The 14,397-nt window shown below is 48.7% G+C and overlaps 1 protein-coding gene across 1 annotated transcript in view; it reads left to right on the top strand.

Annotated features, from left to right (window-relative positions):
- The first annotated feature begins 11,735 nt into the window (after window positions 1–11,735).
- Window positions 11,736–14,397, top strand: part of ANTXRL (ANTXR like) — a 53,213-nt gene continuing 50,551 nt past the window's right edge. Inside the window, exon 1 of the mRNA XM_083440438.1 lies at window positions 11,736–12,410. Within this exon, the coding sequence (XP_083296564.1) occupies window positions 12,223–12,410 (188 nt within the window). The 5' untranslated portion in view covers window positions 11,736–12,222. The remainder of the gene's footprint in view (window positions 12,411–14,397) is intronic.

Here is a 14,397-nt window from a genome sequence, read left to right as displayed (position 1 = left end):
GAAGCGCCTCTCCAGGGGGATCCCCAAAGCTCCCTCGACGGGGCAGGCTGGGGGGGAGACGGACTTCACGCCGCCCGCTGCAGTCTCGCCCCCACGGGCCGAGCTTTTCCCTAGGCTCCTACCACGGGGGTAGCCGAGGGAGCAGGTCTCTAGCATAAATGCTGCCCCACCCCATAAATCCTGGCTACGCCCATGGTTCCTACCCGCCCCCGCGATTTTGTCTCCACTTAGCGGACGGACGCCAGCCTGGCATTCCAGTATCGCAGGGGGTTGGGCTAGATGACCCTTAAAACCCCTCCGCTCCAACTCTGCAGTGCAATAAGGGCCCCGTCTGGGCCATAGCTGTCAATTTACAGATTTGAAAATAAGGGACCAGCAGCCTCGAAAATAAGGGATCAGCAGCCAAATAAGGGATTTTGCTTAGCTTATACATAAATCCGGCACTCATGCTGCTTTGGCTGCCCCTGACTGTGTTTTGCAGGGGGTTGGACTAGATGATCCTAAGGGTCTACAACTCCCACCAAAGAAGAATGGCAGACAAAACTGATGAACGACGTCCGGATGGCAAAGCTTACAGGCAGAATTAGAAACCAGGAAGAGGACCTCTTTAATAAAGAATGGGAAAAGTTTATAATTTAGTTGAAAGGCTATTGTCATTGGTAGGATTGACAGAAAACTTGTAGTAAAAATTTGAACTATGGATGGACAAATGATTTATAAAAATAGAGTTATGAAAGGGATGCAGAGGGGGAAATCACTACATTAAGATGCTGCACTGGTTGGAGGGGATGCTAAGCAGCACGTCAGGGCTGCCGTAGTCCTGGCGCAAGGAGTTCCATCGGCCATTCCCCGCCCGAGAGAGAGGGAGGGAGGGAGAGAGACTCTCGCCCACACCACCCGTGAGCCCGGCATGAGGCGGTTGTGGCGCCACAGCAGCCGCTGAAGCGCCACCCTTCTGCGTACCTTCCCATCCCCTCCTCTTCCTCCTCCCTCAGGCTGCCTCCTCAGCCGCAGCCACCACCTCTGGCTTCCCCTGGCAGTGCGGCGGAAGTCTCGCAAGAGAGGGGCTGCCTGCCCACCCGCCGCCACCCGTCTCCTCACGACACATCCCTGAGGGGGAAAAGTGAGAGACGAAGACACGGCAGCTCGTGCGTGCACGCGCTCTCAGGGCGGAGGACCCCGAGCCGCTGCTTCCCTCCCAAGCTGGGCAAGCATGAAAGTCGGGAAATTTAAGGGGCATCATCAATAAGGGACAGTAACGGGACACGGTGCTGGGATAAGGGAGTTTCCCGCCAAATAAGGGACGGTTGACAGCTATGTTCCGGGTGTCTGCAGTTCCACCACGCGACGTTACAGGGGTGTCTGTCTGGGCTGATCCGGATCTTGTTAGGTGGAAATAACGGCGCTGGAAAGGATTCGGATTCAGATGATTTCGAGTTGACTGGGGTGGGGGGCGTCTTAAGATGGAGGAAATCAGGTGTTGGAACCCCCGCCCTGTTTCTATGCAATAGGAACCCGAAGCCGCCTTTGCAGAATGGGGAAAAGGATTGGTCTCTCTGCCTTCAACTCTTTCTGCACCAAAAATACCGGTGGAGAATATTTGAAGAAAAATTATAAGGCGGCCTTCCAGGAGGATGGGGAAAAGAAAGCTCTGAGGGAATTTTCTTTGGAAAATTTGTTCTTTCTTTTTTTTTTTTTGCTTGCTTGCATTTATTTATTTATTTTTAGCAATTTATTTTTTTAAAGCAATATCAACTGGGCTATTATTTCCCCAGTCCTTCAGTGCATCACCAATGAGACAACATTTTTATGGTGCTCTTGCAGTTTTGCACTTTACTTTTCATTCTTTTGATTCTGTAGTTATTAGGCTGCTTTAAAGCTGAACAGCAAGCATGCCGATTTTTGCAAGTTGAAATATTGAGGAGGAGTGGAAATGTCTATTCCTCTACAGTCATATCAGCACTAGCATACAGGGAACCCACAACATGTGTGCATCTAACCTGTGTGCATTCAGTTTTGTACACATGGCAAAAAAGAAATAGGAAAGGGGGCGGGGTTCTGGGGGAAAAATCACTATGGGAATCTCACCCGCCATTAAAGCCAATGGGTTTTGACCACAGTATATGCACTGTAGGCACGATTCCCTGGAACCTAAACCCCACGTGAGCTGCGGGCTTACTGTATTGAGATTTTGTTGTTGTTTAGTCGTTCAGTCGTGTCCGACTCTTTGTGACCCCATGGACCAGAGCACGCCAGGCACTCCTGTCTTCCACTGCCACCCGCAGTTTGGTCAGACTCATGTTTGTAGCTTCGAGAACACTGTCTAACCATCTCGTCCTCTGTCATCCCCTTCTCCTTGTGCCCTCCATCTTTCCCAGCATCAGGGTCTTTTCCAGGGAGGCTTCTCTTCTCATGAGGTGGCCAAAGTATTGGAGTCTCAGCTTCACAATCTGTCCTTCCAGTGAGCACTCAGGGCTGATTTCCTTCAGAATGGATCAGTTTGATCTTCTTGCAGTCCATGGGACTCTCAAGAGTCTCCTCCAGCACCATAATTCAAAAGCGTCAATTGAGATACATTGCACATAAAAAAATTAGGGATGCGGGCGCCGGGCTCTCAGGGGTGCCAGACTGAGAGTTGAGTCCGGGGAAGAGCCCATCTGTTGGTTGGAGCTCTGCGACGGGCTCTTCTGCTGCTGGCGGCTCTGCGCTGCGAGTTTGGGGGTGACCGAGACAGCGAGACGCTGAGGTGGCCAGCCGGCTCCACTCTCCTGCGCGCCTGGGACTGGGCAGCCTGGGGTGGGGGGGAGCTGGGCAGATCTTTGCACCCCGGCACCGCATATGCTTAAGACAGCCCTGAGCTTGATAACACAGTAAGCATAGGTAATTAAAAAGGAGGATTTATTGTGAAACCAAACAGATTGCTCTGGACAGCTTCAACAAAGCGTCCGGCATCATCGCTCATGATGACCCTTCTGAAGACTCCTTCCGGCATCGACAGAAGATATTGAACTTATGACCCTTGTGTCTCTTGTTTTGCTTCCTATCTAACAGCCCTCCCATTCGCCGACTCTTTGGACTGAGTGGATCAACTCCAACCCCTTCCAGGTCTGAGACTATTCGCACCTTTTTGTGCTTCCGGCAAGCTTTGGCTCTGTTCCAGCCTACTCTCAGCTACTGTCTTATCCAGCCTATCAAGGTCTGGAAGAGCTGAAGTCTGCAGCTGCCGGCTCTCCCCTGCCTGATTAATATCTAAGCCTCTCTGTTCCTGGCTGCTTTCTGCAGTTGGCTGCAAATCTTTGCTTGGAGCTGGCTCAATCCTGACACTCCTGTTCCTGGGAGACAGTGGGAAAGGGGGCAGAGAGGATTCTCCCAGCCCACCCCTCTCAGGAACCATCTTTTCCTCTGCTTCTGATGCGTCCTGCACTTCCTCCCCCAACTCTGACTGCTCAGCCCCTTCACCTTCTTCCAGCCCTTGCTGCTGCCTCATGGGGGGCACAAAACCCCATAAACCGCTGGCCCCTTCTCCTGGGTCAGCCTTGGACCACACACTCCTCAGAGCTCCACTAATCCCTGACAGAAGGAGACCAACTGACAACCCAATTAGCTTCCAGGCCCAATTCAAAGCTCTGGTTTTGACCTATGAACGTGGCCCTGGAACCTCAAGGACAGCCTCTCCTCATAGGAACCAACCCAGACTCTGCAATCGTCATCCGAGGCCCTTCTTTGTGTGCCTCGTTCATGAGAGGTCTGGAAGGTGACCACACAAGAACAGGTTTTTACAGTGGTGGTTCCCCATTTGTGGAATGCTATCTCTGGGGATGCGGGTGGTGCTGTGGGTTAAACCACAGAGCCTAGGACTTGCCGATCAGAAGGTTGGCGGTTCGAATCCCCGCGACGGGGTGAGCTCCCGTTGCTCGGTCCCTGCTCCTGCCTAGCAGTTCGAAAGCACGTCAAAGTGCAAGTAGATGAATAGGTACCACTCTATAGGTGAATAGGTGTTTCCGTGCACTGCTCTGGTTCACCAGAAGCAGTTTAGCTGTATGCCGGCTCCCTCGACCAATAAAGTGAGAGGAGCACCGCAACCCCAGAGTCAGTCACGACTGGACCTAATGGCCAGGGGTCCCTTTACCTTTACCTTTATCTCTGGGGAAGCTCACCTGGAGCCATTATTACGTATCTTCAGGTGCCAGGAAAAAAACATTCCTTTTAAACCAGGTCTTTCCCTACCTTTTAGAGTGGGTAGAATGTTTTAATGTACTTCTTCCCCTGGTTTTAATGTATGTGTTTTTTGTTTGTAAGTTACTTGGCAAGTCACTTTCCGTTGTCACGGCAAAATAAAAAGGCACCTAGTAAATTAAATAAATAAATACATAGTTGTGCTCATTGAGACTACCAGGTAACTGCTGCTTAAAACAGTGAACTAAATACTCAGGTCAGATCAACCACCAATTCTAATGGCTTGTGGGCTAAGTAATGAATTGTGGATTTTCCCCAAAGCAAGAATTGAACCCGAAATCCTTTAGCAACTTGAAACTGGCAGCTCCATGGTAAAAAAAAAAGCTTCTCAAAAACAGGTAGAAGGTGCCAAATTTTCAGGGATGATCTCAGAAGAAGCAGATTTGTAGCTCAAGTCCAGTGTTAGAAAGACAGAGGTCGATAATTTGTTTATCAAGGGCAATTGTTTTCGGTGTGATGGAAATAGTTTTACTCTCCTCTGAGGTTTTATATGCAAAAATAAAAGCTTATCAATTTTCCATGTTTAGGGTTTTTGTTTTTTTTAATGTTATATTAGGCCACCGATGAAGATATTTGCATTGAAACAAATTTGGCTTATGTCAAAATGATTTGCATAGTATTAGGATAGTTAAGGAATTATTGCTGGAATCTTTGTAGGTATGATTTGTTTGTTGTAATAAATAATTCTGCATTTTACTACCATTTCCCCCCTTTGTTTTTGGTTGAAAACACTGGCATTGCCATTAAAGCAGCAAGTCAAAACCCTTTAACGGAGAACTTCATCATCTGCATTAACCTGCCTAGTTGGTTGCTTTATGTGGCATGTAAGCCTGGCAGTTCCTGTTACGGGTGGGTGGGTCTAGTCATGTCTAATAAAAAAAGGTTGCAGGGAGGGAGCTACAGAAATGGGGGGACCCAGCTGCACCACTGGAAATTGCGACAAGGATGCCTGCTCTTATTTGTTCATCCTCCGTTGCTCAAAATAAAATCAAACTATCAGACCCTCGTTGGAATAAGACCCAGCAGCATTTCCAACACAGAGGAGGCGGGGAAAATATTGGGGCCACTTTCAGAGTTGGTCTACCTCGCTGGTCACCGAAACAGGTAAAATGGAAATAAAAAAGGCAGGTTCTTTATTTCCTCCAGCACTCCTAAAGTAGCAAATACCTGAGCTGGCAAACCAATCAGATCAAAGCAGCTGATGGGAGAACGTTGGATAAAGACCTTTATGAAATGCCTGGATTGATTTCTGTGTTTTCTTTTTCTTTCTTTCTTTCTTTTTTTTTTTTTGCAAAATCAGAAATATAGCAAAGATTTCATCCCCCCCCCCCAGTTTTCTACATCAGCTTTGCAAGATCTCCTGAGCTTGTTCTGTCTTTTCCACAATCTCTCCTGTCAGCTTTTCTTTTGGCAACAGATTTCTCTTTGATTGTATCAAATATAAAATATCCCTCCTTCAAAACCATTACTGGGTTGACGTTTGGTTTTTCAATACAAGCCAATATTCAGTTTGCTTGGACATTAATCAAAGAAGCCCAGTTATTTCATTTGTCAACATGCTCATAGGAATTTTCTACCAGGCGTTAAAGGCATTTATATGGAATGACATCTTTCAAAAGCGATGTAGCAAGTCCCAATTTGGGGCCTATTCGATTCTGACAAGACATTTGATGGTTATATATTTTATGTACCAGCTGTGCCAGAAACCATTTGCTATGCAGAGCCATAAATTATCTCCAGCAAGTGCCTTTTATAAAGAAATTAAAAACAAACAGGCATAAGGCACTTCTTGCGATGATGATGATGATGATGATGGATGATGATGATGATCATCATCATCGTATGTGAATCAGGTGAATTCCATTACAATATTAAATAAAGGGTTGGAAATCAAAGGGCTCTCAAGTTAGTGATTCCAAAGATAGGAGATAAAATGGATAAACTGTTTGCTAGATTTCATTGCAAAGGGCCTTTCTGAAGGCAGCGTAATTTGGGTTTATTATCTCATCCCCTTTCCCATTACTGCTGATCTTGTGCAGACTGGCATAAGCATTATTCCATCAACAAGCACGGTGTTTTACGTCCCTGTTCTGCATGTGGCTCCAGCCTGGCAACCCTGAGCAGAGAAGGCCGATGTCGTTTTCACAAATGATACCCGCCTCTTCCCCCACAATTCCCCAGTTTGTAAGCTGAATGAAGAACTTACACTGGCTACGAAACACGTTTCCCCCAGCCAATTCCATCTTGAATAGGGAATTGTATAAGGGTAAGAGCTGCAGTCCAGTGGCCAAGTGTAAATGGTTTTGCATGCACAATCTCCCTGGTTCACTGCCTGCCATCTCTAGGTTGAGGCTGGGGAAGCCCTAGAACAGGCATAGGCAAACTCGGCCCTCCAGATGTTTTTTGGCCTACAACTCCCATCATCCCTAGCTAGCAGGACCAGTGGTCAGGGATGATGGGAATTGTAGTCCCAAAATATCTGGAGGGCTGAGTTTGCCTATGCCTGCCCTAGAAAGCCCTGATCAGCCAGAAGCAATTCTGAGTTACACAGACGGATAATGCAGCTTTCTATGTTCCAATAGGAGAGGCATCCTGTGCAGACCCACCCATTTGTCCTCTGGCATGGAGCCACTTCCTTTGTCAGACTTAGGTCAGGGGTAGGCAACCTAAGGCCCGGGGGGCCAGATGCAGCCCAATCGCCTTCTCAATCTGGCCTGTGGACGGTCCGGGAATCAGCATGTTTTTACACGAGTAGAATGTGCCCTTTTATTGAAAATGCATCCCTGGGTTCTTTGTGGGGCCTGCCTGGTGTTTTTACATGAGTAGAATGGTGCTGTGGGATTGCTGATCAGAAGGTCAGCGGTTCGAATCCCCACAACGGGGTGAGCTCCCGTTGCTCTGTCCCTGCTCCTGCCAATCTAGCAGTTCGAAAGCACGTCAAAGTGCAAGTAGATAAATAGGTACCGCTCCAGCGGGAAGGTAAACGGCGTTTCCGTGCGCTGCTCTGGTTCGCCAGAAGCAGCTTTGTCATGCTGGCCACATGACCCAGAAGCTGTACGCTGGCTCCCTCGGCCAATAAAGTGAGATGAGTGCCACAACCCCAGAGTTGGCCATGACTGGACCTAATGGTCAGGGGTCTACAATGGGGTAAGCTCCCATTGCTGTGTCCCAGCTCCTGCCAACCAAGAAGTTCGAAAGCACACCAGTGCAAGTAGATAAATAGGTACCGCTGCAGCGGGAAGGGAAATGGCTTTTCCATGCGCTCTGGTTTCCGTCACGGTGTCCTGTTGCGCCAGAAGCGGCTTAGTCATGCTGGCCACATGACCCAGAAAGCTGTCTGTGGACAAACGCTGACTCCCTCAGCCTGAAAGTGAGATGAGCGCCACAATCCCATAGTTGCCTTTGACTGGACTTAACCGTCCAGGGGTCCTTTACCTTTCACCTTTACCTGCCCCACCAACATAAATCCTGACAACACCCATGCTAGGGGAGTTGTTTGTAAGCAACATCAGGAACGATGGAGCAAATGTGCAAATCGAGTAGACTCTGTAGAAGCATTTGTCACTCTTAACTGTGCTTGGTAAAACTTCTAATATAGTGTAGCTATATCAGAGTATCAGACTCTGACTGGCTTGCATAGGCAGAAATGATCCTCTCTGTTAGCTGTTGCAATGCCCTGCCTGATTCATTGGCCCTTTGCTGCAAATCAAGGCTGCAATCCCATGCAACCGGAAGTAATTTACCTATAAGGAAGCACCATTGAGGTACGTGGGTGGCGCTGTGGGTCAGAAGGTTGGTGGTTCGAATCCCCGCAATGGGGTGAGCTCCCTTTCCTCGGTCCCAGCTCCTGCCAACTTAGCAGTTTGAAAGCACGTCAAAGTGCAAGTAGATAAATAGGTACCACTCCAGTGGGAAGGTAAACGGCATTTCCGTGCCCTGCTCGGGTTTGCCAGAAGCGGCTTAGTCATGCTGGCCATATAACCCGGAAGCTGTCTGTGGACAAACGCTGGCTCCCTCGGCCAGTAAAGCGAGATGAGCGCGCAACCCCAGAGTCGGTCACGACTGGACCTAATGGTCAGGGGTCCCTTTACCTTTTAAGCACCATTGATTTCAGGGGAGCTTATGACATATAAACGTGCATTGTGTCAGGCTGCATGTGAGACCATGAGGAGCACAGAGGTGCAGTTGAGCCTGATGTGAGAGACTTTGAGTCAATATAATAGCTGCAATGTACGGACAAAACATCAACACGCAACTCCCCAGGTTGAGTCAAGGCTTGTTTCCCACCAAAACAAAAAAGGACAAATTGCCTCCAAAGTGATTCTGCCTTGCTTCCATCCTGTGGCTTGATCCATTAACTAGGTCAGATCGGTCCAGTTCCTTTTCATGAGTTGTGGCTCGAGGGGGCGAGGTGGGGGGCGGGACACAGGGATGACAAGAAAGAGTCGGTCATAATTATTGCAATAATTTCAGGTGGCTTGACAACCTTTCTAGGAAAAAGACTTTGGCGAGAAGGGTGAAATATGGAAATATGCAAAATAGGGTGGGTGGGTGCTTGTTTGTTTTAGAATGTTTCATTGCAAGAACTACGTGTCTTACACACATAAATACAAGCATGTGCCTGAGAAATGTATCAATATGGTGCAAAGCTAATTTAGGTTAGATTTGCACAAGATTTTATCATGTTAAAATCTTATTTTGTGTAGCCTCAACACTATATGTAGTAGAAGCAAAAATCCAAGCTTTGCACAGCCATCCATATGTGAAGATACCTATTTCTGTGTTTGCTTTTAAAGCACAATTTACCATACCACAACACACAGTTTGGACGCAGGCTATTGCTGAGCACAGCATTCCCCTACCAATTACAGTCACAATACAGTATGTAGAAAATAATGGACTAGGGTGTGTGCCCGATTAGCATTGGCCCATCCCAGTTCCTTATTTCTTTCTCCATCTATTGGCTGTTGTTGGCAAGGAAGTCCAAGTTCTGCCCCCAAATAGAGGGCTGGACCACCAGGCACAATTCAACACTACCTCATAAAGGACATATCTCCAACTGCCAAATGGCAGTTTACAGGCATATTTATATTGGTCACCTGGGCTCATCATGTTATCAATGAGTGTTGTGCAAAAAACAATGGTTTTGCCTGAATATAAAGAAGGCAATTCCCCAGTCATGGAAATCTGTTAGACAAAACTTATTTTGTGGCCTAGGGACATAGAATCACAGGACAGATTGATTGATTGAGCTCATTCAAACTCTCATTGGAAATAGTCAATATTCTAATGAACTAGTACAGTTTTCAGCTTCAATAGACGCCCCTAGGAGACTACATGCTTTTGAATTGTGGTGCTGGAGGAGGCTCTTGAGTCTCATGGACTGCAAGAAGATCAAACCTATCCATTCTTAAGGAAATCAGCCCTGAGTGCTCACTGGAAGGACAGATCCTGAAGCTGAGGCTCCAATACTTTGGCCACCTCATGAGAAGAGAAGACTCCCTGGAAAAGGCCCTGATGTTGGGAAAGATGGAGGGCACAAGGAGAAGGGGACGACAGAGGACAAGATGGTTGGACAGTGTTCTCAAAGCTACCAGCATGAGTTTGACCAAACTGCGGGAGGCAGTGGAAGACAGGAGTGCCTGGCATGCTCTGGTCCATGGGGTCACGAAGAGGCGGACACGACTAAACGAGTAAACAACAACAACAAGGAGACTATAAGTGGGGTGGCAGTGGCAGCACTCTGATGCATTTGTGGTCTCCTCTGAAAAGGATGCCTTGAATCAACCCTGCTTTTACTGCTTTTTCTTGCTAACAACTACAGTGGTACCTCAGGTTACAGACACTTCAGGTTACAGACTCCGCTAACCCAGAAATAGTGCTTCAGGTTAAGAACTTTGCTTCAGGATGAGAACAGAAATCGTGCTCTGGTGGCGCGGCAACAATGAGAGGCCCCATTAGCTAAAGTGGTGCTTCAGGTTAAGAACAGTTTCAGGTTAAGAACGGACCTCCGGAACGAATTAAGTACTTAACCTGAGGTACCACTGTAGTTAATGCATAAAAAAAGCTGACAGCTCACTTCTCTGTTAGATGCCTGCTTTCATAGGAGCCAACTCCTAGGGGCCAAGGTCCCTTCGCCCCCCTCCCCATAAATAACTTGAGGGGGCTGTGTCCCCCAGTTGCCATTGAAATGGTGTCCCTGTGCTTGCCATGTGACTGATTATGAAGGGTGTGGTTTACCCCAGTATTTAATTCAAGTTGGCACCCCCGGGCAGGACACCCATTCGTCACCATCCTCCGCCTGGCTCTGTCTAGCAGCTTCAGGCTGAAATGTCTCAACAGCAGTAGTTTTATTTTTATTTTTTTCAAAAAAAATTATTAAGCTTCACAAAATTATACACAAGAAAAACACACAAACAAACAAGCAAACATAAATCATATTAAAATTACACTTATTGACATTGTTAAGTGACTTCCTCGCTTCCCCTAAGTTGAATTTCCATGCATATCCTTATAACGGCTTTCCAAATCATAATTCTTATAAACTTAACTTAGTCCAGTAACATCCTTATATCTTTTCAATTTGAAATTGTACATGTTAAACATCACTTAACTTATATAAATTCCTAAGCCAATCTGTTGCCTGCAAGCTATTTCCAACTAATTTAACTTAACAAATTTAGCTAAGTAATCGTTAAATTTTGTCCATTCTTCCTGATATTCCTCCTCCTTCTGGTCGCGGACTCTTCCGGTTAGGTCGGCTAGCTCCAAAAAATCCATCATCTTCATCTGCCATTCTTCCACAGTTGGTAATTCTTGGGTTTTCCCAATTTTAGCTAGTAAAATTCGAGCAGCAGTTGTGGCATACAAAAATAATTTAGCATCTTTCTTGGGCAATTCCAAACCTGTTATTCCAAGAAGAAAGGCCTCTGGTTTCCTTAGAAATGTATGTTTCAACATTTTTTTTCAGTTCATTATAAATCTTTCCCCAGAAGTCTTTCACCTTGGGACAGGTCCACCACATATGATAAAAGGTTCCTTCCTTTTCTTTACATTGTCAACATAAATTATCACAGTTATGATCTATCTTTGCTAGTTTGACCGGAGTCAAATACCATCTGTACATCATTTTCATTGTATTTTCCTTTAACACAGTACATGCAGTGAACTTTACCTCTTTCTTCCACAGTCTTTCCCAATCCTCAAACATTATGTCCTACATCTCTTGCCCAATCTATCATCATCACCAACAGCAGTAGTTTTAAATGACTTTCTTTTGGACCCATAGTGCTCAGAAAACTTTCTACAATATCTACTTTTAGCGAAGTATGCTTGATTAAGGAGAGGCAACCCCGATCGCTGCGCTACGCAGGGACCCCTCGGCCGTCTTCCCGCAAACGTCGGGGATGAAGCGCGCACGTGTGAACACCGTTCTTGGCTGGAACCTCCGGAGGGCTGCGCGCTCCGCAATCCCCCGTGGGCTTCCCCTTCCCCGGGCCCTCCTCTGGCCGATCCCCGAGGAAAGCCGCGGGGCTTTGGGCGCTTCGCCAAGGCGCCCACCTCCCGCTCCATCTCCTGGGTCCTGTGCGCGCCTGTGCGCCCCGGTTCCCTGCGCGCCCGCCTGGCCGTCCGAGGGAGCTCCGCGCCGCGCGTCCCGGAACAGGAAAGGTCCGCGCGGCCGGCTCGCCTTCTCCCGGCCTGGGCGCGCAGCAGCCCTCCTTCCCTGCTGGCCCGTTCCGTCCGGCCCTCCTTCCCCTCCCCGCCAAGGCGGGCGCGCAGGAAACCGGGGCCGCGCGGCAGACAGCCTCTTCCTGGGGCTTTAGGTAACGTCTCGCCAAGCGCCGCGGGCAGCAGCAGCAACCCAGCCTTCGCGGCCCTCCGCCGATCGCCCCACCCAAGCAGCCGTCCGCCGGGGCTGCTGAGCCGGGCGCGCACGTCGGAGGAGCGGGCCGCTGCGCGCTGCTGCAGCTGCTGGCGGAGGCGAAGATGGCGCGCCCGGGGAGCGGAGGGGCTCTCCTCCTCGGCGCCGCCGCCCTGCTGCTGGCCGCGGGCAGCCTGGCGTCGGGAGCCCGCCAGGAGAAGGACCAAGGAGGAGGAGGGCACGGAGGCGGCGGGCCAGGGGAGCGGCCCTCGTCGTGCCACGGCGCCTTCGATCTCTACTTCGTCCTGGACAAGTAAGTGCCTTGCCGTCGGGGCTCTCCAAGAAGAAGCCTCCTCCCCAAAGTGCCCTGGGCGCTTACTCCCGAGTAGTCCGTCCTCCCAGCGGGGCTGGCTCCCGAGGAAGCCGTCGTGGGCTTGCAGCCTCCCGGTGGAGGTTTCGTCCGGAGAGTTGCTCGCAAAACGCACCGTCGTTTTGTGTTGGAGCAACGTCCGCTGCGGGGAAGGGTGCAAGCTTCGGGGTTGCACCGAAATGCGTGACAAGGTCGTCGGGTTGCCCAGACGCCAGCCTAACAGCCTAACAGGGGCAAATTGTACTCTTTTTCTGCCAGCTGAAGTTACTCCAGGGTCGTTGTCTTGCAAATCCGCACCTCTTTGTTGTACCTTGTTGCAACCCGAGGGCACTTGCGCCCCCTCCTCTCCCCTATGCATCAGCTGCACAGAGGCCCTATAGAGAGAGTTGAAAAGTGCTATTGATGAAAGCATAGTCGTGGTTATTCCCTCCTCGTTGCTGATGTTGTTGTACAGAGGCGTTCATCTTCTGCCAGACCGGATTGAATGGCCAAACTTTTTGCCAGTTTTCTGGTCGTTGTGAGGAAGAACCATCACAAACAGAAATCCAAGCACAAAGTAGTAAGTTCGGCAGAAAGAGCATTTAAAAAAACAACACACGATCCCAAGGAAATGGGTTCATTTCCAGGAATTCTCCTAAAGGCCAAGTTTTGGCCAGATGTGAAGACTTCTGTGTGTACTGTCAGTCAGTGCATGACGGTCTGCATTGAATTGCACCTGGATCGAGTTCCGGGTCTCCCTCATAGTTTGGCACTGAGCAACGCTGCTTTTATTGCATATTAAGATTAATATTCAGACTTAGCGACATAACAGCCTAAGTGAAAACACATTAGCTCCGAAAATTGTTCTTTGCTTGAGCAAGTATGGAGCTCAGACAAAGAATGTTTCACTTCCTAGCATGCACATCATGGAGGGATGCGGGTGGCGCTGTGGGTTAAACCACAGAACCTAGGACTTGCCGATCAGAAGGTCGGCGGTTCAAATCCCCGTGACGGGGTGAGCTCCCGTTGCTCGGTCCCTGCTCCTGCCAACCTAGCAGTTCAAAAGCACGTCAAAGTGCAAGTAGATAAATAGGTACCACTCCAGTGGGAAGGTAAACGGCGTTTCCGTGCGCTGCTCTGGTTCGCCAGAAGCGTCTTAGTCATGCTGGCCACATGACCCAGAAGCTGTATGCCGGCTCCCTCGGCCAATAAAGCGAGATGAGTGCCGCAACCCCAGAGTCGGTCACGACTGGACCTAATGGTCAGGGGTCCCTTTACCTTTACTTTATGCACATCATGAGCTGAAAGCATTTCTCCTTGGGAGAAATCGGTTCTGTGGACCCCATGAACAAATAGCTTGCAGCTCTTAACTCTGCCGTGCATTTAAGCCGCTCTGTTTAGAACCATGACTGGAAACTACTACAGCTGATGGAACAGACCTCTAGCAACGACAGCTTAAATTGTCTCAGTAATCACCAAACAAACCCACAAAATTAAGAGAAGTCGAAAGAGTTGATTGTCATGCAGTTGATGAAAACAACCAAGACAACTTCATTTCTCTTAATGCTGAGTGGCAGTTTAAAATACATATATTCCATACAAACTGTCACTGTCGTTCAAGATCCTCCGAAAATGATACAGTAATGGCAAGTCGGTGGTCAGTTTATGCTGGCCTAACATACCTAGTTGTAGTATAGAATCGTAGAATCATAGAATGGTAGAGTTGGCAGGGACCCCAGAGGTCATCTATTCCAACCCCCTTTTGCCCCATGTGGGGCCCGAACCCACAACTCAGTTGTGTGCTATCTGTACATGAAGCGTGTGATGGAGGGAGCTAGTCTGTGCGTGGCGACAAAGAAAGGTTTCCATAATTTTGCTGCCCCTCACTACAAGCTAAGCACACCGGTGTCTGTAGAGACAGATACCACAGTGCTGTGAGTCATTGTGGCAC

This window comes from Podarcis tiliguerta, assembly GCF_965153285.1.
Source record: "Podarcis tiliguerta genome assembly, chromosome: 5".
Classification (NCBI taxonomy): Eukaryota; Metazoa; Chordata; class Lepidosauria; order Squamata; family Lacertidae; genus Podarcis; species Podarcis tiliguerta.
This window is presented reverse-complemented; position numbering and strand designations above follow the sequence as displayed.